The 26,383-nt window shown below is 42.2% G+C and overlaps 2 protein-coding genes across 5 annotated transcripts in view; both read left to right on the forward strand.

Annotated features, from left to right (window-relative positions):
• LOC110515117 (uncharacterized) overlaps positions 1 to 8,443 on the forward strand; it is a 126,800-nt gene extending 118,357 nt beyond the window's left edge. Inside the window, exons 3-6 of the mRNA XM_036957767.2 lie at positions 4,036 to 4,155; positions 4,363 to 4,435; positions 4,951 to 5,183; positions 5,313 to 8,443. Coding sequence (XP_036813662.2) covers positions 4,036 to 4,155; positions 4,363 to 4,435; positions 4,951 to 5,183; positions 5,313 to 6,341 — 1,455 coding nt within the window. The 3' untranslated portion in view covers positions 6,342 to 8,443. The remainder of the gene's footprint in view (positions 1 to 4,035; positions 4,156 to 4,362; positions 4,436 to 4,950; positions 5,184 to 5,312) is intronic.
• Positions 8,444 to 16,172: 7,729 nt separating this feature from the next.
• The window catches only part of LOC110500343 (myotubularin), a 63,107-nt gene continuing 52,896 nt past the window's right edge, over positions 16,173 to 26,383 (forward strand). For 2 of the 4 annotated variants that reach the window (XM_021577658.3, XM_021577659.3), the window contains exons 1-2: positions 16,173 to 16,278; positions 22,048 to 22,148. In XM_021577658.3, coding sequence (XP_021433333.3) covers positions 22,080 to 22,148 — 69 coding nt within the window. In that variant the 5' untranslated portion in view covers positions 16,173 to 16,278; positions 22,048 to 22,079. The remainder of the gene's footprint in view (positions 16,279 to 22,047; positions 22,149 to 26,383) is intronic. The other 2 variants (XM_036957768.2, XM_090214435.1) reach the window with 2 other exon arrangements.

Here is a 26,383-nt window from a genome sequence, read left to right on the forward strand (position 1 = left end):
CAAAAGCTTTGATTGGTTGGAGGACGTCCTTCGGGAAGTTGTCATAATTACCATGTACTGTAGGTCTATGGAATGGGTGGGGAGCACGAGCCTCCTAGGTTTTGTATTGAAGTCAATATAGCTGGATGAGGGTGGAAAATAGCTGTCCTCCTGCTACACCATGGTGCTACCCTAGAGGGTGCTGTTCAGACTACTGTAGACCATTGCAAAACAGTGTTTTAATCAGGTATTTGGTGATGTAAATATATTTAGTATCGGTGCGGCTGGCTTCCGGGTTAAGCGGGCATTGTGTCAAGAAGCAGTGCGGCTTGGAGGGGTCGTGTTTGCCTCGTTAAAAATAAAGGTTCAATTTAAATAAATTTTAAAAATCGGAGGACGATCGGCTCTCGACCTTCGCCTCTCTCTAGTCTGTACGGGAGTTGCAGCAATGGGACAAGACTGTAACAACAACAAAAACCAATTACACAGATCCTATACACAATAGATTCAGATTTCAAACGCTTCTCATGAACACACATACACTCAGCCACACACACACGTCTCGTCCTCTTCTAGCCTCTGCCTCAGTTGGAGGTGTGTTGGTGTGTATACATTCCATACAGAGACTAGGCCTACTGTACTTTGATTTTAAAATTAGTGACATCTGAATGAGAAAGCAGAAATACTTGTTGTTCGGTTATAGAGTTCTGTACTGTGGTGAAAAACGACATGAGTAGTGGAGACAGACAGTATAAACTGGGTGCTGAATAAACAATAAGAACATAAATATTCAACATAATCTCTCTGTTTGCTCCTGTTTAGAGCCCACACACACCATGCTCGTACACACACATACAGCAGCATCTATACTCAGACACAATGTTGGTGTGTGTGTGTGTGTGTGTGTGTGTGTGTGTGTGTGTGTGTGTGTGTGTGTGTGTGTGTGTGTGTGTGTGAGAGATATGCCCCACACTGTAATAATACAGTACATGTTATCCTAATCTGTTCAACACACATTTGAATGCCAAGTGGATTAAAACACTGCCTGTCACGGTATAGAGCTAGACGCTCGTCACACACACACACACATTCCCTTGCAGACAGCGGAGTGAGAGAGAGAGAGAGGGAGAGAGAGAGAGAAGGGGAGAGAGAGAAAAAGGTGTGTGTGGGTTATCCAGTGTTTCTCCTGCCTGTGGTGAGAAGGTAGCAAGGCATGTTGTCTAGAGAGAGAGAGAGAGAGATTTTGTTGGTTCAATGTCACTCACACAACACACTGCAAGACTAGTAGGCTACAGTACAGTAGCCCAGTAAAAAGAAAAATCTAATCACTTTGGAACATTTTTCTGATGTAAGTGGTATATTTTCAGAACCTCTATGTACACAACTCTAAACAGAAAACACTTGTCGTTCTCCCCATCTTATGTTCAGAACCTTTGATTTATTGGGGTTTGACACGTTTTCCCGTGAAATACCATGAGAACATTTTGTTCAGTCACCAATGCATCAGATATTGATAGGCCATGTAATCCAATAGCAAAAAATACACTGTACACATTTCAAAACGGTTCTTTCTGAAGTGCTGAATAGGATTTTCCATACAGTATTTGACTATACGACGTGCACCATTTCAAAAATATATTCATTTGTATCCAGCCAGAAGTACACAGAAGAATTCTATGACACTGTCGAATTGAGGCCCAGGGGCGTTGGTGATAACCTGTAATGATAATATTACAATAGCCTCTACGCCTATCGGTGTTGAACACAAGCTAGATAGGCTTCTGGCAAATGCTTGGGCGTGACCATCCTCGGTTCTGTTGTCCCTTGTGTACTGCCTTTAGAGAAAGTGTCGCACGTACGTTCACCTACACACACACACACACACACACACACAATGGGTTTGAATAGGGAGAGGGTGAAGCTTTGTTTGGTTTGGCCAAATGTCTGCGGAAAGGGAGGGAAGGTGACAACACTGGCCTGGAGTGATAGCGAGAGAGAGAGAGAGAGAGAGAGAGAGAGAGAACGGGGCAGAGAGGCAGAGCGAGAGAGAGAGAGAGAGAGAGAGAACGGGGCAGAGGCAGAGCGAGAGAGAGGGTGTGTATGATAGAGAGAAGAAAAGGACAGAGAGTGAGAGTGAGAGAGAGAGAGAGACTAAAAGCAACATTGAAATTCTCTCATTTGAACCAGCAGCAGCCTAGCTACCCCAGATAACAGATTCTGTTGCCGCCGGCGACCCATGGTGCATTGCATTCCACTCCTGGATGGATCAGAGGGTTACTAGCTGATGAGGAGAGAGAGTGCTGCTCTGCCATCTACTGGTTGTCATTGGAAGTGTATGAGCCTCCCATAGAGGTTCAACTGGCTGGCTAGTTTTAGGGTGATATTGAACAAAACATGATTGATTGATTTCTTTCCAGCATTGGACCGCCTCCGTATGTTCACACATCAGGGTATATTACCCCAAGTGACAATACGGTATTTCATTATTACAAGCAGATATCCTCTCTCTCTCTCTCTCGATCTAGCCCTCTCTCTCTCTCTCTCTCGATCTAGCCCTTTCTCTCTCTCTCTCTCTCTCTCTCTCTCTCTCTCTCTCTCTCTAGCCCCATCTCTCTCTTCTCTCTATCTAGCCCTCTCTTTGTCTCTCTCTCTCTGAGAGGTTATGTAGGTTGGATCAATAGCTATTACCAGCACTGCTGCTGACATGTCATTCATTTCCACTGCAAGAGAGGCCTGATACTCCCTCTAGGGGTAGACACACACACACACGGGTGCGCACACACACACACTACACCATGATAGACAGGATTACTGCTGGTTAATTTTACACACACATACACACATTGTAGATTGGACTACTGCTGATACACAAGTACACACGTGTACTCGCATACACACACACACAAAGAGAAAAATTCTATATGCAAATGCTTCCAGCTGCATGTGTAATCACGGTTGTAAAAGCAGCATGCATCGCATCTCTGTAGTGTCAGACACACACACACACACAAGCGCTCTCTCTCACACACACACACACAAGCTCTCTCGCACCCATACACACACACACACACAGCTCTCTGTGTATGCGTCTATGGTTTATATGTATTCATTACGCATACTGTTTTGGAGCTGATTTCCATGTTAGTGAGGAGGTGAACCTGCGGTGATAGTCATTTATTGACTGTCTGTTAGGGCGAGGAGGAGACAATAAAAGAGACGTGTAGGTCTGACATGGCCTTTAACACCTTCTAGCCACACACACACACACACACACACACACACACACACACACACCTGACCTGCCTACCAACACAATCAATGTCTTCAATGTCCATGGCCAAAGCTGTTACAAGATGGGTCCGGTAGCTCCGTCTGTTTACAACCTGGCGCTAGCCTTTATCGCTTGAGGTACACAGATGAGGAGCCCGAGAAAAGCTGAGAATACACAGAAAGAGAAGGAACGAGAGGGAGCCATAGGAAAAGCGAAAGGAAGGAGAGAGCGTAATGGCTCGACAGTATTTCAGTGAAGAGAGGAGTGGAGGGAAGGAGAAGTGTGTCTATCTCTCCGTCCTTCTCTCCTTTTCCATTTAAGCCCTCCATCAACCCCAAGTGAGATGCATGGTGACGGGAAGAGCTTAGTGTGTGTGTGTGTGTGTGTGTGTGTGTGTGTGTGTGTGTGTGTGTGTGGTGGCGGCAGCGAAAGGCTATGCATCTTTGGAATGTGCTGGCTTTGTGATAACCGGGGGAGAAAGGGATGGGGGGGTTGGAGGGAGTTAGAGAAGGAGGGAGGGACGGGGGAACGACTGATTGGGGACTGTATAAATGGCCATCACAAACAAATAGCTTTGGCAGGGAAACGACTAGTTTGGCTGTGCCATTTATCTCAGAACCCAGAATCAAATCTTGTGTGCGTTTCTGTCCTGATAGTCTTGCAGATCGATGACGGAAAACATTTTTCTGACCATTTTCCCTCCCTCCCTCTTTCTCGCTCTCTCTCTCTCCCTCCCTCCCTCCCTCCCTCCCACTCTCTCTCTCTCTCTCTCTCTCTCTCTCCAGGAGCAGACCCCAGGCATGGTCTCTCGTCTCCAGGACCCCTCAGTTCCCCGTCCAGCCCAGACCACCACCAACTACAACCTGCTGCTGAAGAGCCAGCTCATGAGGAAACACCTTCAACAGGTAGTGACTGAGGGAGGGATGAGGGGAGAGAGAGAGAGAGAGAGAGAGAGAGAGAGAGAGAGGGAGGGATGAGGGGAGAGATAGAGAGAGAGAGAGATTGGGTTTTTGAAGAATGTTCACATCGCACTGATCCATTGCGCGTTGTGGCCAGGGTCTCTGTGTAAGTAGCCTAGGTAAGCCATAGACTGTGCCGTTTGTGTTCTCCAGGAGCAGAAGAGGCAGATGGAGCAGATGAACGGACCACAGATGGCTGAGTGTCAGCAGGGGCCACCGTTTACAGGTACGGTCAAACAGTGGTGAAAAAAAAGTACTCTTGTTGTCATTGAGTAAAAGTAAAGATACCTGAATAGAAAATGACTCAAGTAAAAATGAAAGTCACCCAGTAAAATACTACTTGAGTAAAAGTCAAAACGTTTTTGGTTTTAAAGTATGCTTAAGTATCATAAGTAAATGTAATTGCTAAAATATCAATAAATCATTTCAAATTCCTTCTGTTAAGCAAAAGGGGCTATCTTCTCCAAACTAAGTGTGTGTGTTTAGTGAGTCCGCCAGATCAGAGGCAGTAGGGATGACCATGTTCTGTTGATAAGTGTGTGAATTGGATCATTTTCTGGTCCTGCTAAGCATTCAGGACAATACTTTTAGGTGTCAGGGAAAATGTATAGATTCCAGTAACAATCTTGGCTTTCAATACCACCAGAACACAGGCAGCGTTCCAACTCAACATGAAATGAAATCAGAAGTATGGATGTTCTCAGCCTTACTCTCTTCTCCAACACTGTCTCCCCTCTCTAGGTGGTGGTCGGCCTCTCCCCCCAGATTGTGGTGGTGGCGGAGGCTACCCCATGGGCGGTCCCCAGCTATCCCACGGAGGTCCCCTCCCTTCTGGGCCCGGCCGCCTCTCCCTTCCCCCTGGCCATCCAGGCCACCCCGGACCCCCAGGATCTCTCACCCAAGTGGGCCGCCCAATAGGAGGCTTCATGGGTGGGCCTCCAGGTTCCAAGCAGTCCCTCTACCACCCTCCACAGGTAAGATAGACTTTGCGCATTGGCCCTGCATAGCAGAAACTTGTCTATCTCAAACAAGCCAGTAATTGTTGTGTTTTTTTATGTGTGTTTCCCTTGCTCTCTCCTGACTTTCCTTGCTGTTGTCTACAGGTGGGTGAGTTTGTTGGTGCCGGTGGTATGCCAATGAGACAACCACAGTTACCGCACGGCATGATGGGAATGGGCGGTCTGGCTGGTCCTCCAAGGCCAGGGATGCAGCAGCAGGTGTCCAGGACAGGGATGACAATAGGGGGGTCGGGGCCCGGGTCGGGGTTACCACCTGGTCACCCCCAGCACCCACAGCATCTACGCCAGGCTCTGCATCATGGTGGTGGAGGGGCGCCACTCCCACGAATGATGTTCACCGCCCAGCAAGCTCATCAACAACAACAACAGACTGCAATGTGGCCTCCGCAGCAACAGGGGGGGATAGTGAACGCCCTGCAGCAGTGCATGCCTTGCGGTGACTCCCACATGGACCAGTCGGCCAATCACCAGCAGCCGCGTGGGCATGTTTTTCCTGGAGGGGGCGGGGCCTCAAACGGAAGTTGCGGTCAGAACCCTAACGCCCAGTTTACCCAGCAGGCATTGCGGTCGGGGATAACCGGGGGCGGTGGGAACAATTTCGCCCCCCACCAAGGACCTCCGTCGTTACCCTCCAACCAGGTGGTCGGGGTGCCTTCCTTACCTAGCAGACTGATGCAGAAGCTGGGTGTCTCCGTGGCAGGGCAGCCCCTACCCTCCATGGTCCACCAGGGGCTCCAGGCCGGTATGCGACCCAGGGGACCCCTCTCTGCCCTGGCCGGGATGAAGCCCGGTCCTCTTGGTATGATCCACCCAGGCCACGGCATGGCCCCACCAAGCTACCCTGCCTCTGGGGCCACCATCGCAAAGCACCCGCACTCTCATCCACACCAACATCAACACCCCCATGGGCCTGGATATGGACCAGGACAGGGGAACCCCGGACACAAGCTACCCCCATATGAATACAGTCAGCAGGGGCAGAGCAATGGGGGGATGGGGGGTAGGCCGGGAGGAGGAGGGGAGGTAGACTTTATTGACACTCTGGTGGGGTCCAATGAAGACTGGCTGAACAACCTGACTATGATAGACGAGTACCTGGAGCAGAACTCATAGGAGGGGGGTCAAATGTGAGAGATTATAGTTCAGGGGTTAGGGGTCAGTTGGTTGACCTCTCAGCTGTATAGAAGTGATGTGGTTCTGGGGTGTGACAGGGAAAGGGGTTATTACAGGCTTATGAAGGTTTATAACAAGGTGTGTACCTTTCTAGAAGCTTCTACCTGAGTGGACGTTTTTGAATGAATGTGATTGGTTCCATTATGGTTCCACTCCCCCACAAGTCCGCTGTCCAATATCATCGGTTGCCATTTTGGAAAGAGGGAATGGCCCTAAACGGAACACAGGGAACATATGGATCCTCATAATGCTGGGAAACAGAAGCTGAAGCTTAACTCCAAAGAGCTAGCAGCAGATTAGTAAACTAGAGTAGCAGGAGTAAAAGAGCGAGATGCTCCAGATTCTGGTCCTGACAAGAAAAACTCCACCGACAGTACATTTTATCTTCTGCTGTTCGACCTATCCAGTAAATGTGGAGGAGGAGTGAAGATGGAGTGTCGCCTCGTTAACGTCCTAAAGCGGAAGTCGCGTCACAGGCGTATTTATCTGGTTTTAGTCTGGTCCGCTGAGGGTGGCAGAGTAGTGGAGTCCAAACATTTTCATTGGCTGTTTCTGTGTCTGTTACTCGGACAGTGGACTAAGGAAGTTATTTGAAATCCTCTCCCCTGTAGGGATTTCTCCTAACAAAGGGATAGGTGTATAAAACACACTGTGATTGGATGAAATCAATGTCCTCCAGCATGCAATTGGTCCAATGTTTTTCAGTGCAATGTTGTGGTCTGTACTAAATTTAATTTTGTTTCAAAGTATTTTGGTGTGATTTGGAAGCACAGCGAAAAATAAAGATTCCAGATTAACCAATCCAATCCAATCCTGGTCTCACATAATGTCTTTGAGCCAATCGAATATGAATATACAGGGAAAGACAGCCAATCCCTGATGAGTTTGGGGTAATATCTATCACTGATTGGCCAAAGGAACTACAGAGATGGTCTGCCATTGTTTCCATGGTAAATTGTCATCACTATTTTGATCGTGAACGGGGGAGTGTGGGGGCTTGTACATAGTAAACTATTTTGTAAAATATGTTTTTGGTAAACTGTATCATACACAAAAGAGAAGTACACATATTTATACTTCTTTTCTGCAGCGTAAGTCTACAGATTCCCTTTGTACATAAATGATCCCCAAATTATAAACAAACACACATAAATGCTGCAAAAAACATTGAAATTATAGCTCACAAAATAAAATCTGTTTTACACTAGAATAACCTTATTGTAATTTGTTTGAAATATGCAAGACAATACAATTAGTGTAGTTTTTTTTCCAGTAATACTGTGTATTACAATGTTATTACATATTTGTTATGTTTGTGACATAACTCGAGTCCTGGTACCCCAATTGCCAAGGCTTCTTTTGAAAGTGGATTTTCAACATTCAAAATACACACACCATTGCAAGATACTGTTCCACACACACACCTACACACACACACACACACACACACACCCTCTCTCACTCTGGCAGTGCCCATACCTGTGAGGTCAAAGTTCATCATCTTGGTCCTTCTACTGTACTGTAATATCTTTGTTCACAGGCAATATATCCATAGACTTAGACATTGTCAACATTGCATAATCTAAAACAACAATATAACCTGTTTGATCTGTATTACCATATCACAAAGGTAAAGAACACAGCCTAACTTAAAGTGGAAGCCACTATCATAGAATCACCACACTCTATAAAGATGCATTAGTCTTCTCCTTGTCTCCTTTCCTTCATTCACACAGATTTGAAAGAAACGGACAGGTGGCAAATAGGCTTCCGCCTTACTGCTTTCACATATCCGATGTCTATCCTTTCAGATTAATGCTGATAAAGGGGAGACTAGGAAAGGAAGCGTCTGTAAATTATTAGGATGCACCCCCATTACAGTTTCCCCTACCTTTTGGACCAGACAGGCTGGTGGACAATGACTTAAAAAGCCATGAAAAGAGGTTAATCGACTATCTGTGATTTTATTTTTTGTTTTTTTTGTCTTGATATTTTTTTTGTTGATTTAAAATAATAAACTGTATAAATGGGAGAGAAAAAAATATGTTGTCTGATGTTTTTATTCCACATGGGTCTTGCCCAGTCTCTTGTTCTGGTTTTCCTCTTGTTTTTTTTTTTAGGCTTCCCTTCCCTTCCCTTCCTGCCCAAAGTATTGCCTAGTTTAAATTACCATGTCTAAACAACAGCCTTCCACTCCCTCTCCTTCTCCCTTTGTCCAACATGCATCACATTGACACCCATTCCACATCCCATGATGTTAGTGAGTAGCAGCCTCAAGTTGTCATTCTAATAAGAACGACACAAAGAACCCGCAGAACATTCTGGATTCCACACACAGAACACATACAAAGCCTTCAGAAAGTATTCATACTCCTTGATTTTTTTTCCCCCAAAAAATTGTGTTACAACCGGAATTTAAAATGGATTAAATTAAGATTTTGTGTCGCCGATCTACATACTATACCCCATAATGTCAAAGTGGAATTGTGTTTTTTGAAACAAATTCATTACAAATGAAAAGTGTTCAAACCTTTTGTTGTGGCAAGTCAAAATAAGTTCAGGAGTAAAAATGTGCTTAACAAATCACATAATAAGTTGCATGGACCAGTAATAGTGTTTAACATGATTTTTAAAAGACTACCCATCTTTGTACCCCACACATACAATTATCTGTAAGGCCCCTCAGTCGAGCAGTGAATTTCAAACACAGATTCAACCACAAAGACCAGGGAGGTTTTCCAATGGTTCGCAAAGAAGGGCACCTATTGGTAGATCCGTTTTTTTAAAAGCATATTTTTGAATATACACTACCGTTCAAAAGTTTGGGGTCACTTAGAAATGTTCTTGTTTCTGAAAGAAAAGCAAAAAAAAATTGTCCATTAAAATAACATCAAATTGATCAGAAATACACTGTAGACATTGTTAATGTTGTAAATGACTATTGTAGCTGGAAACGGCTGATTTTTAATGGAATATCTACATTGGCGTACAGAGGCCCATTATCAGCAACTATCACTCCTGTGTTCCAATGGCACGTTGTGTTTGCTAATCCATGTTTATCATTTTAAAAGGCTAATTGATCATTAGAAAAGTAATACTGCAAAAAATGTTGCAAAGAAATTCACTTTTTATCCTGAATAGAAAAATAATACAAATCCAACACAACACATCACTGAGTACCACTCTTCACATTTTCAAACATGGTGGTGGCTGCATCATGTTATGGGTATGCTTGTCATCGTGTCATCGACAAGGACTAGGAAGTTTAAAAAAAAATGTTTTTAAACGAAATAGAGCTACTCACAGACAACATCCTACAGGTGAACTTGGATCTCTCTGCTTTCCAACAGACACTGAGACAAATTCACCTTTCAGCAGGACAATTACCTAAAATACAAGGCCAAATATAACCTGGAGTTGCTTACCAAGATGACACTGAATGTTCCTAAGTGGCCTAGTTACAGTTTTGACTTACACGGGGTGTACAAAACATTGATGTCAGCTGTTCAATCCACTTCAATAAGTGTAGATGAAAGAGAGGAAACAGGTTAAAGGAGGATTTTAAGCCTTGAGGAAATTGAGACATGGATTGTGTAAATGTGCCATTCAGAGAGTGCATGGGCAAAACAAAATATTTAAGTATTCTTTGAACGGGGTATGGAAGTAGGTGCCAGGACCACCGGTTTCAGTGTGTCAAGAACTGCAACGCTGCTGGGTTTTTCACGCTAAACAGTTTCATGTGTGTATCAAGAATGGTCCACCACCCGAAGGACATTCAGCCAACTTGACACAATTGTGGGAGGCATTGGAGTCAACATGGGCCAACATCCCTGTGGAACGCTTTCGACACCTTGTAGAGTCCATCAAAGAGTTGAGTCTGTTCTGAGGGTAAAAGGGGGTGCAACTCAATATTAGGTTCCTAATGTTTTGTACATTCTATGTAAATCAGCTTGAAAATCTATGGCAAGACTTGAAAATAGCTGTCGAGGAATATTGTAGAATCCAGGTTTTTCAAAGCTTACCCAGAAAGACTCAACATCTGTAATCACTGCCAAAGGTGAGTCTAACATGTATTGATTTAGGGGGTTGAATACTTATCTAATCCAGATATATTAGGGTTATTTTCCTTCTTTTTTTATCTTTTTTTTTACAATTATATAAATTTCCCGTGGTGTGAATGCTGTCTGTCTGCTGTAACTGTACGTTATTCTATAGATTTTCCGTCGATGCTGCAGTTATCCTGGTTCACGACAACATCACACTATGGAACAATAGGGAAATGGGGGAAAACCCTGCGGAACGATTGCGTGCTCTTGCGCGCATGTGTGTGGCCGATTGTATGCGTCAATGAATTACCATGCATTTAGCTGTAGGGAACACATGACCTCTCATGATGTATCTCTGTACAGTAGGCTATGCATCTCTCCCAGCACTTGATGTTTCTATATAGGCTACTCAAATCAAACCAAATTGTATTTGTCAAATGCGCCGAATACAACAGGTGTAGAGACCTTACCGTGAAATGCTTACTTACAAGCCCTTATCCAACAATGCAACGAAAAAAATAGAAGTTAGTAAGAAAATATTAGCCTTTAATTTTAAAAAAATAATAAAAAATAAACTAAAGTAAGAAAAAAAGTAACACAATAACATAACAATAACGAGGCTATATACAGGGGTTCTGGTACCTAGTCAATGTGCTGGGGTACAGGTTAGTCCAGGTAATTTGTACAGTGAAGTGATAAAGTGACTATGCATAGATAATAAACAGCGAGTAGCAGCAGCGCAAAAAAAGGATCTCTGTGCAAATAGTCAGGGTAGCCATTTGACTAACTGTTTGGCCGTATTTTTGTTTGGGAGTAGAAGCTGCTAAGGATCCCTTTGCACCTAAACTTGGCGCTCCGGTACCGCTTGCTGTGCGGTAGCAGAGAGACCAGTCTATGACTAGGATGGCTGGAGTCTTTGACAATTTTTAGGGCCTTCCTCTGACATTGCCTGGTATAGAGGTTCTGGATGACAGGGAGCTTGGCATCAGTGATGTACTGGGTCGTACGCACTACCCTCGGTAGCGCCTTGCAGTCGGATGCCGAGCAGTTGCCATACCAATCAGTGATGCAAACAGTCAGGATGCTCTCAATGGTGCAGCTGTAGAACTTTTTGAGAATCCGAGGACCCAAGTCAAGTCTCCTGAGAGGGAATGGGCATTGTCGTGCCCTCTTCACAACTGTTTGACCATGATAGTTTGTTAGTGATGTCGACACCCGCTCCACTACAGCCCTGCCGATGTGAATGGGGACTTGCTAGTCCCCCCGTAGTCCACGATCAGCTCCTCCATCCCGCTCATTTTGAGGAAGAGGTCGTTGTTCCTGCAACACACTACCAGGTCTCCAACCTCCTCATTATTGGCTGTCCAATCACCGTCAGCAATCAGGCCCACCTCCGCTGCGCCATCAGCAAACCCAACGATGGTGTTGGAGTCATGCGTATCAAGAATGGTCCACCCCCCAAAGGACATTCAGCCAACTTGACACAACTGTGGGAAGCATTGAAGTCAACATGGGCCGCAGTCGTGGGTGAACAGGGAGCACAGGATGGGACCAAGCATTGCACCCCCGGGAGGCCCCGTGCCAAGGAACAGATCTGACACTGCCCACCCCAACCACATGGGGGCGACCCTCAGGATGTCCAGGATCCAGCTGCAGAGGGAGGTGTTCAGACCCAGGGTTCCCAGCTTAGTGATGAGACTTGAAGGCACCGCGGTGTTGAATGCTGAGCTCCAGCCAACGAACAGCACCCTCACTTAGGTGCTCCTTTTGTCCAAGTGGGAAAGGGCAGTGTGGAGTGGAATAGAGACTGCACCATCCGTGGATCCGCTGGGGCGACACACAAACTGTAGTGGGTCCAGGGCTTCTGGGACCATGGTGTAGATGCAAGCCATGACCAGCCCCCCAAAGCACTTCATGCCTACAGACTTGAGTGCTATGGGGCGGTAGTCATTTAGGCAGGTTACCATGGCATTATTTAGCACTATGGTGGTCTACTTCAAACATGCAGGCACTACAGACTCAGTGAGGGAGAGGCTGAAAACGCTTGCCAGTTGGTCAGCGCATGCTCTGAGTACCCGCCCCCAGCAATCCGTCTGGCCCCTTTCAAGGGTCCCACTCACATCGGCTGCGGCGAGCGTGACCACACATTTGTCCGGAACAGCCGGTACTCTCATGCAAGGCCCAGTGCCGCCTGCCCTGAAGTGAGTGTGTGTGTGTTTGTTTCAGTCTCTGTGTGTGTGTGTGTGTGTGTGTGTGTGTGTGTGTGTGTGTGTGTGTGTGTGTGTGTGTGTGTGTGTGTGTGTGTGTGTGTGTGTGTGTGTGTGTGTGTGTGATTTTTAGCAACCCCATTTAGTTCATAGAGTTCATAACTGACATGCATCTATTTGGTTGCTTCATGGTTGCCTCCACCATTCATGGATAAAAACCTCACAGGAAATGTGAAACGTATTTCTGGTTTGTTTGTCTGTGTTACAAAGTGCAGCTGTAACCGTTCATATGTGAATAAAAAACCTCACTGGAAATGCTGATGGAAGTAGGTATACAGCAACAGCCTATCTATAGCAACACCCTGGCATTTATATATCTAAAGCCTATCAGTTCTGTTTTTCTACACTTCTCACTGGTGTGTGTGTGTGCGTGTGTTCAGTTATAGACCATACAGGAACCTGGTTGAGATTCCACCATCTTAGGACCGTTTGTCTAAGTCTGCAGATGTAGCCTTTATTCTCATAGTAGCTATGAGAATGAAGGCTAACCCAGCGGGCAAAACTGGTTGAAATGACATCATAATTCATATAAAACTAGTTATAATGATGCCATTTCAACCAGTTCTGCCTATTTTGCCCGCTGTAAAAAATCCCTTTCTGACTAGGGGCTGGAGTTTTCCATTGGTCAGGAAAAACTCCTGGCTGTAACTATGTTCCGTGGTGAAGTTTCACCTAGGTAGATATTTAAGGTCAGCGTCCCCCTCCCCAATCCCATTAGTTTGAAAAATTTAAAACTGACCCAATATCAGCATCTAAGGGCAACTTCACCCTACTCTCTTGTATATAATTAGGTCCAGGGGTGTTTTCTGACCAGACCAGAAACAACTCCTGGCCCTACTATGACATTTACCATACAAACCTATGAATATATACTATGCCTACTGAACACAAACACATTACATACAATACATAGGTCTTCTCTTTTGGGTCAATACTCCTTCCTGATTATTTTGGGAGTCATGGGAGCTGCCCAGACAAAAATATAGTATGTTCCCTGATAAACTGCCAAAGGCTTTTTGCCCTGCCTGGTTTCCCAGTCTCTCAGGAAATCCAATGTATTTCATGCAACTGGACACAGTTTTGGGCACCGGCGCAGAATAGCCGTCGTCCTCTTGATCCCTGGTGTCGGCAGCTTTCAGATTTTTTATAGAATGCATCAAGTCTGTGTCTCAATAGTTTTAACTAGCTTCCTTTCCTTGTATCCTTTCCTGTTTCCATAGTTTCCTTTCCTTGTGTCTTCATAATGGTTCAGGTTCATGATGGTTCAGGACATGACAGGACAGGTGGAAGCAGTGTGGATGAAACCAGTCCTTTTAATAATCACTGAAAATAAAAGAAGATGAGACAACCAAACCGAGCAATTTTATAGTATAGAGACAACCCATGTTTCAAGCAGCAGCACAAGCAGGAGCAGAAGCAGTGCCGGTTGGCTTCCTTCTTATGGCTGAGATCCCGTTAAAGGGATCGATCGATATGACGACAGCCAGTGAAAGTGCAGGGCACCAAATTCAAACAACAGATATCTCATAATTAAAATTCCTCAAACATGCAAGTATTTTACACCATTTTAAAGATACACTTCTTATTAATCCCACCAGAGTGTCCGATTTCAAAAAGGCTTTACAACGAAAGCATACCATGCGATTATGTTAGGTGAATGCCAAGTCACAGAAAAACACAGCCATTTTCCAGCCAAAGAGAGGAGTCACAAAAAGCACAAATAGAGTTAAAATGAATCACTAACCTTTGATGATCTTCATCAGATGACACTCATGGGACTTCATGTTACACAATACATGTATGTTTTGTTCGATAAAGTTCCTATTTATATCCAAAAATCTCAGTATACATTGCCGCGTTATGTTCAGTAGTTCCAAAACATCCAGTGATTTTGCAGAGAGCCACACCAATTTACAGAAATACTCATAATAAACATTGCTAATAGATACAACTGTTAGGCATGGAACTTCAGATAAAGTTTTCCTTTATGCAACCGCTGTGTCAGATTTCAAAAAAGCTTTACCGAAAAAGCACACCATGCAATAATCTGAGTACAGCGCTCAGAGACCAAAACAGCCAAACAGATATCCGCCATGTTGTGTGGTCAACAGAAGTCAGAAATAGCATTATAAATATTCACTTACCTATGATGATCTTCATCACAATGCACTCCCAGGAATTCCAGTTCCACAATACATGTTTGATTTGTTCGATGAAGTTAATAATTTATGTCCAAATACCTCCTTTTTGTTAGCGTGTTCAGCCCAGTATTCCAAATTCATGACGCGCGAGCAGATGATCAGACGAAAAGTCAAAAAGTTCCGTTACAGTCCGTAAAAGCATGTCAAACGAAGTATGGAATCAATCTTTAGGATGTTTTTGACATACATCTTCAATAATGTTCCAACCGGAGAATTCCTTTGTCTGTAGAAATGCAATGGAAAGCAAGCTAACTTTCACATGAATGCGCGTGGTCAGCTCATGGCACTCAGTCAGACCTCTGACTCATTCCTTTGTCATTCTCCCCTCCTTCACAGTAGAAGCATCAAACAAGGTTCTAAAGACTGTTGACATCTAGTGGAAGCCTTATGAAGTGCAATATGACCAATATCCCACTGTATCTTCAATAGGGAATGAGTTGAAAACCTACAAACCTCAGATTTCCCACTTCCTGGTTTGATTTTTTCTTAGGTTCTTGTCTTCCATATGAGTTCTGTTATACTCACAGACATAATTCAAACAGTTTTAGAAACTCCATGGTGTTTTCTATCCAAATATACTAATAATATGCATATCTTAGCTTCTGGGACTGAGTAGCAGGCAGTTTACTTTCGGCACCTCTGGGCACCTTATTCATCCAAGCTACTCAATACTACCCCCAGCCATAAGAAGTTAAGAGTATGTGAACATATGCTACTATTCTATCTTTTCCCTGATTAATTACACAGCATGTAAGAGGATTTGCCAATTTGAAGACCCTGTTGACATCTGTGACTTTGCATTGACAGTGGTCTAATAGGCTAATGCCTAGGCCTATATTGGATGAGGAGTTACACTCAGGCTTCCTGTGTCTAATGTAAATATTGCTGAGTAATAGGCCTAATGGGCAAGGGGTTAGGATAAGATAAGATAGATAGGGGAAGTGTAAACTCAGATGGCCCACAACAAATCTACTGTAGGCCTGTCATATTTCAATAGAAAACAATATAAATTGATTGTCCATCTTAAAAATATATATTTTACCTTTTTTTAACTAGGCAAGTCAGTTAAGAACAAATTGTTATTTACAATGACGGCCTACCCCATACCAATAAACACATGAATTCAAACTGAATCTACATGCCGTGTTAAAAAAATATTCATAAACCGTTATAGCTGGAAATATATTTACAAAGTACAAACCAGTGATAGCCTACATATCCCAAAAGTCTTTGCAGGGTCCAATTTGACAATCGTCCAATCCGCGTCATGACAGCTCCGCACGTGACTCTGGGTGAAGTTCTTCCTGAGAGAGCGGTGCAAAACAGACTGACAAATCCAGGAACGGAGAATTGCAGTTTGTGTGTAAGTAATACAAATTACGATAAAAAGTACCGCGGCGAATAAATTGGGTGGGCTTTTCGGCAGCTGTTGGTTGATGTTACGTTGTTCTGAGACGAGAGAAACGTTCGCGGTTGTGTTCTAAAGTAGCTCTCGGTTTGTGTTGGGCCTTCGCTATTTCCTGGTCGATGCTCGCGAGCTCATTCTATGGATGTGATGCACTGGCTCGAGTTTTGGCTTTGCGCTCTTGCTGGAATGGGGGGCAAAGTTGTAAAAGTTGTCTTAGTGTCTCTTTGAAGCCTTTATTTTGGAAACATTGCTTTCAGTTGGTGGTTATTTTTTGTGTTTACAATGTTATTTGAGCCGTAATGTCTAGTATTGAAGCAGAATGTTTTTTATCTTCTTTCAGCGTATCATTGAAGCTAGTTTTGCGTTCCATTTCTCCTTCACCTCACTTGATTTTGGGGGATCGGGCTAGTCGGCAAGCAGGAATTACAAGTAAAGTCAGTTAGAATACAAAACGTTCCCGAGATGAGTAACGTTAGTGTGATATGGTTTCAATTCAAAACACTATTCGTTTCCCATATTTCTGCATTGCAAGTCTGACTTCACTTGTGACAGTCCCGTGCTAGTGCTACTTTGTTGCTACAGTATTTGCCACTCGCACTGACACAAATGGAAAGTGGGGAGGTTGTCATGCTGTTGCGTTATTGTTGCAGTGATACATGTAACACATTGTATCATATTAGCATCGACCATGAAAGTCAACGTGATAATAATCTCAGAGCTTGAAATGAACATTATTGAATCATTAACGTTACACACCTCGTGTGGATATTTTTTAGCACATAAATGTATCCAAATGGTTTTTAATATTGCATTCATCCAAAAGAGGTAACCAGAATATAGGACAGAATGCTTGACCCAAATGGCACCCTATTCCCTATATGGTGCGCTAAGTTTGACCAGGGTCCATAAAACTCTGGTCAAAAGTAGGGTATATGGTGCTATTTTGGATGTAAACAAGTGTTTGACCCACTTGCAGCATCAGCCTACAGTATGATAATATCAACAACAATGCAGGTATTGATTTAGCCCTTTTGGGGGGAGGTCTGTTTCTGTGTCTGTCTCTGTTGTGTTTGTGTGATGGATTGAATAGATACGAGTAGTTTGTAGTGATGTACTTACTGTATGATGAGGCTTGCTAAGCTAGGGCAGCCCCCTTGTCTCCCACTGCCTCCCACCCAGGCAGTGTTCACTTGTCAAATATTCTGAACAAAAATATAAATGCAACCATTTCAAATATGTTGCTCAGATACAGTTCATATAAGGAAATCACTAATTTAAAATAAATTCATTAGGCCCTAATCTATGGATTTCACATGACTGGGCAGGGGCACAGCCAAGGGTGGGCCTGAGAGGGCATAGGCCCACCCACTTGGGAGCCAACCCTAGCCAATCAGAATGAGTTTTTCCCCTCAAAAGGGCTTTATTACAGACAGAAATACTCCTCAGCACCACCCCTCCCCTCCTCTGACGATCCCGTAGGTGAAGAAGCTAGATGTGGAAATTCTGGCCTGGCATGGTTACACGTGGTCTGCGGTTGTGAGGCCGGTTGGACATACTGACATATTCTTTAAAACGACGTTGGATGCGGCTTATGGTTGAGAAATTAACATAAAATTCTCTGGAAACAACTCTGGAGGAAATGAGAGAACTGCACATTTTAGTGACCTTTTATTGTCCCCAGCACAAGGTGCACCTGTGTAATGATTATGCTGTTTAATCAGCTTCTTAATATGCCACTAGCAGGGATAATAACACATTTGGGCACAACATTTGATAGCTTTCCCTGCGTGTGAAACATTTCTGAGATCTTATTTCAGCTCATGAAACATGGGACCAGCACTTTACATGTTGCGTTTATATTTTTGTTCAGTGTATATATTTGTCTGTGTCTGGCGGGTGTGTGTCAAACGTTTTAAATAGCGATGCTCTTTATCTCGACGCAGCGTAGCACTACCTCATTGGTACAGTATGTTGATGTGACCCGATGTTGCTATATCAGATATAGAGACTGGCCCTTTCAATTAAATTATTAATGTCTTGACTTATACCTTTAGCATTTAAAGGGACAATCCAAACTTTGACTTTTAAATCAGTGATGTATAGGCCTATCCATTGAAGAATGTAACCTATAAATGCCTCATGAGCTTAGCTCACCTGACTCCCAAAATATAAGCTGTATCACAACCGGATGTGATTGGGAGTCCCATAGGGCGGAACACAATTGGCACAGCGTCGTTCAGGTTTGGCCGGTGTAGGCCGTTGTTGTAAATAAGAATTTGTTCTTAACTGACTTACCTAGATAAATAAAGGTTCAATTAAAAAAAAAAATGTTTTACTCCATTGCTGCTAAACAATATAATAAACAAACACGGTTTAGTTTCAAAACATGGTTAAAATGAACAGTTTGTTCCCATGGATGGTCTGTCCTTGCATCCATATGAATTTGATAGTGGTTAGACCGACATTTCCCCATCCCTCAGCTGTTTACCAAAAAGGTGTCGGGGTTGACTGCTGTGTTCATTTTTCAAATCCCGGATTGCCCTGTTAAACTGACATCAACCAACCGTTGGTTGATATTCCGGAGCTGGAATAAACCAGGCTGAACTAGGCTATATGATGCTAAATATAACTCAAGTGGTCACTACTTCAAACTGTAATAGCTGCTCCTTGAGATGAGCGGTTTGATTTGTGTGGTGTAGTGTGTGTGTGTGTGTGTGTGTTAGGGTAGGGGTTTGAAATAATTTCACTATATGAATAGTATCATACATTTTTGTTGGATATCAGATATCCAAGGCAACTCTGCTACAGCCAAGGCTAGCTAATTTGTTGCATCCACAATGTTAGTTATCATCCAATATAACAATGACTGTCTTGACTGGAGTAGCCTAGAGAAGCTAGTTAAGGATCCGCCAGTTGTTGTTTTTTTTGTTGTCTAAAATGGCATACCCAAATCTAACTGCCTGTATCTCAGGACCTGAAGCAAGGATATGCATATTCTTGATACCATTTGAAAGGAAACACTGAAGTTTGTGGAAATGTGAAATTAATGTATGATAATATAACACAGTACAAAAAAATTGCATGTTTTTTCTTAGAGAAATGCCATAATGTATTATTCCAGCCCAGGTGCAATTCAGATTCTGGCCTCTAGGTGGCAAATGTGCCTAATTTTTTTTATTAATAACTTTTCAAGTTCATTATTGTGCACTCTCCTCAAACAATAGCATGATATTATTTCACTAATAGCTACTGTAAATTGGACAGTGGAGTTAGATTAACACAAATTTAAGCTTTCTACCAATATAAGATATGTCTATGTCCTGGGAAATGTTCTTGTTACTTACAACCTCATGCTAATCGCATTAGCCTACGTTAGCTCAACCGTCCCGCGGGGCACCCACCGATCCTGTAGAGGCTAGCTAAGCTCACTAGCTAGGCTAATTGAGGCCACATGCTGCACTTTCTCCCCAACCCCATTCAGATAAAACAGCCTACCTGTTGGTTGCTCGTTTTAGCCTACTTCTCTTTTTTTTTTTTAAGTATTAAGCAATTTTATTCCATCTTGCATTGCATTAGTGAACGTTCACTTCACTTGGCCAACATAAACAACAAGCTTCCTCTCACTTTCTCCATATATTGCTAACTCTCTTTGTTCAGTATGTTTTATTGTGGTTTGCACCATGCATGTCATAAAAACTACATTAAAACGTTTTTTATTCAAATGAATAATTTAACATTTTTCTTTCAGCCTTAGCAGAATATGTAGAATTGCAGGAAACTTGCTTTAAAACAGCTACATTTTGTCACTGCAGTCAACAGGAGGGCCTCTAAATTTTTCGGACAGCGACCGCATCATTGACCATGCTCATGGCTACACCTTCCACCTAAGCTCCATGTTGCTCCTGAAAAAAAAACTTGGGAATATTCTTGTATGTAACAATACCACATGGATATTTTAATTTAATGTAGGAAAAAGTCTTTCACTGTTAAAATCAGATTAAAAAAGGCCTATTTCTCGGGCAAAAATGTAAAACCCACACAAGTTTCTGAAAACTAACGTTTGTTCGGATATTTGAATAACTGCACATCCGTGTGTGTTTTTTAAATATACCTCAGTTTGATTCACAGCTGTGTGTGTTGATATACACTGAGTGTGCAAACATCAGAAACACCTGCACTGAACACTTTCCATGACAGACTGACCAGATGTAAGTGCATTCAGGTGGCAGGCGCAACTGTTTGAGTGTGTCGAGCTGCAACGCTGATGGGTTTTTCACGCTCAACAGATTCCCATGTCTATCAAGAATGGTCCACCACCCAAAGGTCATCCAGCCATCTTGCCATAACTGTGGGAAGCATTGGAGTCAGCAGGGGCCAGCATCCATGTGGAATGCTTTCGACATTTTGTAGAATCCATGCCCCAATGAATTGAGGCTGTTCTGAAACACCTTCCCAATTAATTGTTATCTGCAAAGTAAGCATTAAACATTGTTGTGGACACATCTCATTCCAAAATCATGGGCATTAATATGGGGTTTGTCCCCCCATTGCAGCTATAACAGCCTCCACTCTTCTGGGAAGGCATTCCACTAGATGTTGGAACATTGCTGCGGGGACTTGCTTCCATTCAGCAACAAGAACATAAGTGAGGTCGGGGACTGATGTTGGGCGATTAGACCTGTCTCACAGTCGGCGTTCCAATTCATTCCGAATGTGTTAGATGGGGTTGAGGTCAAGGCTCTGTACAGGCCAGTCAAGTTCTTCCACACCAATCTTGACAAACCATTTCTGTATGGACCTCACTTTGTGCACGGGGGAATTGTCATGCTGAAACAGGAAAGGGCCTGCCTTTTGCCACGAAGTTGGAAGCACAGAATTGTCCCTTCACAGAACAGCGCAAACTGGCCCTAACCAGAATAGAAAGAGGTGCACCCAGGCCTCCCACTCAACTGAGCAAGAGGACAAATACATTAGTTTCTAGTTTGAGAAACAGACGCCTCACAAGTCCTCAACTGGCAGCTTCATTAAATAGTACCCGCAAAACACCTGTCTCAACATCAACAGTGAAGAGGTGACTGGGATGCTGGCCTTCCAGGCAGAGTTCCTCTGTCCAGTGTCTGTGTTCTTTTGCCCATCTTAATCTTTTGTTTTTATTGGCCAGTCTGAGATATGGCTTTTTCTTTGCAACTCTGCCTAGAAGGCCAGCATCCCGGAGGCGTCTCTTCACTGTTGACATTGAGACTGGTAGTGAGACTGGTATTGGTATTGACTGGTATTGAGACTGTGAGACTCTATAGTCTATACTGTAGCCTATTGCCTCTTTGATGACTTATGATTGGCCAACAACAAGTTACATGCTCATCTCTCGTAAAAGGAAAAGCAGCAGCATAAATCATAAATGTTCTCTCTCTGCACACTTGCGTTCGGATCTGTACAGGCCCCTCCTGACAAGTCAGTTAGAATTACACGTACCTGAGACCCGTAAGAATCATATCCAACCCTGAAATGTGACATTTAGAATTCTGGATCCGGACCCGCTCGGGTCCTGGATCGGGTCTCGGGTATTTGGGTACAGGTGGATCTGTGAAGACCTCTAATGTGGTTCTACTTTTTGGGAATAACCATGAGTGGAAACGGTCCCAATGACTTCATTAATCAATATTGATATCTTATGTTTTGTTCTCTGACCTCTCTCCTCTCCTTCTATCTTCTCTCCTTCTGTAGAGTCAGTGGAAGAAGCACTCCCCTGTAGAGTCATGGCCTCTGCATCAATACCAGTCTACAACCGCTCAAATAACCCCCTGGAGAACAGCTCTAGTCAGAATGTAAGGATCTTGCTCTCTTCCTCGCTTCTCTTTCCCTTCTCTTTGTCTTTCTCTATTTGAATTCAAAGGGCTCTGTATACTCGCATGTTATTTCTCAAACTCTCTCTGTTCTATGTTTTTTTTGGTGGTTTGCAGCATATATTATTAGCTCTACTGATACCGTACTACCGACCACATCTAATAAGCTGTTTCAGCGGTTAGGCTGAGCAGGGAAGATGATGGTGCCAGTCCACACTAATACATGCAAACTCTCATCTCTCTCACTTACATACTCGTATGCATTCACGCATCCCTCTACACCAGGAATCCCCAGTAGGTGGCCCACTGGGGATTTTATTTGGCCCCACAAGTTTTCTTTGCAAAAATGTCAAAAAACCTATTTTCGCTTTGTCATTATGGGGCATTGTGTGTAGATAGATGAGGGGGATTATTTTTTTATTTTTTTTTATCCATCTGCAAACTCAAGTCAGTGACCAAACTTTTTAACCATGCATTTCCTAGGTTGCTGCTGTTACTAGCTACTTACCCTCTTCTGTCATTAATAAGTTATGGTGGCTCTACCTAACATCCATAGGCAGTAGTGCTGTCTTACTCACGGCTGTGTTGAAAGCTCTTATGTAGGAACTCTGTCTGTACAGTTCCGGCAACCAGCATGAAAGCAATTTATAGCACATAGTTTTTTTAGATCATGTGTCAGTTGGGTCAAATTCTTTTTAAACGTTCCTTCGGCCTTCCAGGATAGTGTACACGGTATAGAGTTTTTGTCAATACAGACACCCTCTGTCATAGATTACTCATTCCTATTGGCTCTCGAATCAGGAAGTCCTCGAGTGGCGGGCCAATAAAAACAGTGCTCTTATAGCATTGACTTGAGGGTTTTCCATGCAAAACAAATGACGGCTAGGTACAGTACTATGGACACAAGTGTGGCTTTGTCGAGACCTAGGGAGGCTAGACGCCAAAGGAAACAGTGCCCCTTGCTAGACACACACACACACACACTCTCTTGCGCATGCGGATGTACACATGCTAAACAGTAGCCTCATTCTCTTTCTCTCCCTCTCTCTCGCATACAGTACATCCCTGAAGATTTAGTGTTTTGTTAGCTGTTACTCTTCCTGCGGTCCAAACAGGAACAAAACCACACATCATAATATAACAGTAGACTACATCATAAATAATACAATTCATCATAATAAAACAGTAGGCTACATCATAATACAATACATCATAAAACAATAGCCTACATCATAATAATACAATACATCATAATAAAACAATAGGCTACATCATAATAATACAATACATCATAATAAAACAATAGGCTACATCATAATAATACAATACATCATAATAAAACAATAGGCTACATCATAATAATACAATACAATACATCATCATAAAACAATAGGCTACATCATAATACAATACATCATCATAAAACAATAGGCTACATCATAATAAAACAATACATCATAATAAAACAATAGGCTACATCATAATACAATACATCATAATAAAACAATAGGCTACATCATAATAATACAATACATCATCATAAAACAATAGGCTACATCATAATAATACAATACATCATCATAAAACAATAGGCTACATCATAATAATACAATACATCATCATAAAGCAATAGGCTACATCATAATACAATACATCATAATAAAACAATAGGCTACATCATAATAATACAATACATCATCATAAAACAATAGGCTACATCATAATAAAACAATACATCATAATAAAACAATAGGCTACATCATAATAATACAATACATCATAAAACAATAGGCTACATCATAATAATACAATACATCATCATAAAACAATAGGCTACATCATAATAAAACAATACATCATAATAAAACAATAGCCTACATCATAATAAAACAATACATCATAAAACAATAGGCTACATCATAATAAAACAATACATCATAATAAAACAATAGGCTACATCATAATAATACAATACATCATCATAAAACAATAGGCTACATCATAATAATACAATACATCATAATAAAACAATAGGCTACATCATAATAATACAATACATCATCATAAAACAATAGGCTACATCATAATACAATACATCATCATAAAACAATAGGCTACATCATAATAAAACAATACATCATAATAAAACAATAGGCTACATCATAATACAATACATCATAATAAAACAATAGCCTACATCATAATAATACAATACATCATAATAAAACAATAGGCTACATCATAATAATACAATACATCATCATAAAACAATAGGCTACATCATAATACAATACATCATCATAAAACAATAGGCTACATCATAATACAATACATCATAAAACAATAGGCTACATCATAATAATACAATACATCATCATAGAACAATAGGCTACATCATAATAATACAATACATCATCATAAAACAATAGGCTACATCATAATAATACAATACATCATCATAAAACAATAGGCTACATCATAATAATACAATACATCATAATAAAACAATAGGCTACATCATAATAATACAATACATCATAATAAAACAATAGCCGACATCATAATAATACAATACATCATAATAAAACAATAGGCTACATCATAATAATACAATACATCATCATAAAACAATAGGCTACATCATAAAACAATAGGCTACATCATAATAAAACAATAGGCTACATCATAATAATACAATACATCATCATAAAACAATAGGCTACATCATTATAATACAATACATCATCATAAAACAATAGGCTACATCATAAATAATACAATACATCATAAAACAATAGGCTACATCATAATAATACAATACATCATAATAAAACAATAGGCTACATCATAATAATACAATACATCATAATAAAACAATAGGCTACATCATAATAATACAATACATCATACAAGACATTGTGCAAATTTGCACAGCTCTTTTATTAAAAATGTACAATATTAAACAATACAATATTACAAAATAGTGTAGTGTGTGTGTCTTCACAGTCCGCGTTCTACTGTACTGTGAAATAATTTTTTTATCTGATTGTACTGCTAGCTTGAGTGAATTGATGTGTAAGAGTTCCATGTAGTCATGGCTCTGTAGTGCTGTGCGTTTCCCAGCCTCTCTTCTGGACTTGGGGACTGAGAAGAGACCCCTGGTGGCATGTCTTGTGGGGGTATGTACTATATGGGTGTCTGAGCTGTGTGTTAGCTGTTTGAACAGACAGTTCGGTGCTTTCAACACGTCAATACCTCTCACAAAGACAAGTAGTGATGCAGTCAATCTCTCCTCCACTTTGAGCCAGGAGAGATTGACATGCATGTTCTTAATATTAGCCCTCTGTGTACATCGAAGGTCCACCTGTGCTGCTTTGTTCTGCGACAAGTGTAATTTGCCTATGTCCATCTTTTCAGGACTTGACCATATAACTGGGCTGTAGTCCAGGTGTAATAAAACCAGGGGCAGTGGGACTTGCTTTGTGGAATGTGATGTCAAAAAAGCAGAGCATCTCTTTATTACGGACATACTTCTCCCCATCTTTACATCCATTGAATCTATATGTTTTGACCATGACAGTTTACAATCTAAGGTAACACTAAGTCATTTAGACTCCTCAACTTGTTCAACAGCCACACCATTTATTACCAGATTCAGCTGGGGACTAGCACTTAGTGAATGATTTGTACCAAATACAATGCCCTTAGTTTCAGAGATGTTCAGGACTAAGGCTGTTGCGGTGACCATATTACCGCCACACCCGGCAGTCATGAGTCATGACCACAGTAAAATTCCACGTCACCGTTAGGTCAAGGTAATCTCCTTTTTATGCACTTTGGACATACTTTGGTAGTACCCAATTTGCTAACAACCATCAGGTCACTAATGGCCTGGTACTCGGGGCTCTATTGTCCCTCTAACCACTCGGGCATCAATGCAAGTACAATCACAAAACACATCAAAACAGTATGTTGCTTTTAAAGCTCACCTCACTGTGATGATCAACTTGAAGAAAGAAGTTCAACGGCAGGTTGAAGCTGAGTGTGAAACATGGTCAATGTGGATTTTGCTTCAAAGCCTAACATAACGATATGGACAGCGCTTCCTAAGGTGATGATTAATTCAAAAACACCCATAGACATATTAGAGCCTATGCATACACATAAGCATACTGAAAGTCTGTTGTTAATTTGTTCACAGAGAAATATCTAAGCAC

This window comes from Oncorhynchus mykiss, chromosome 21 (assembly GCF_057628025.1).
Source record: "Oncorhynchus mykiss isolate SJ-2025 chromosome 21, ASM5762802v1, whole genome shotgun sequence".
In the NCBI taxonomy this organism is placed as follows: domain Eukaryota; kingdom Metazoa; phylum Chordata; class Actinopteri; order Salmoniformes; family Salmonidae; genus Oncorhynchus; species Oncorhynchus mykiss.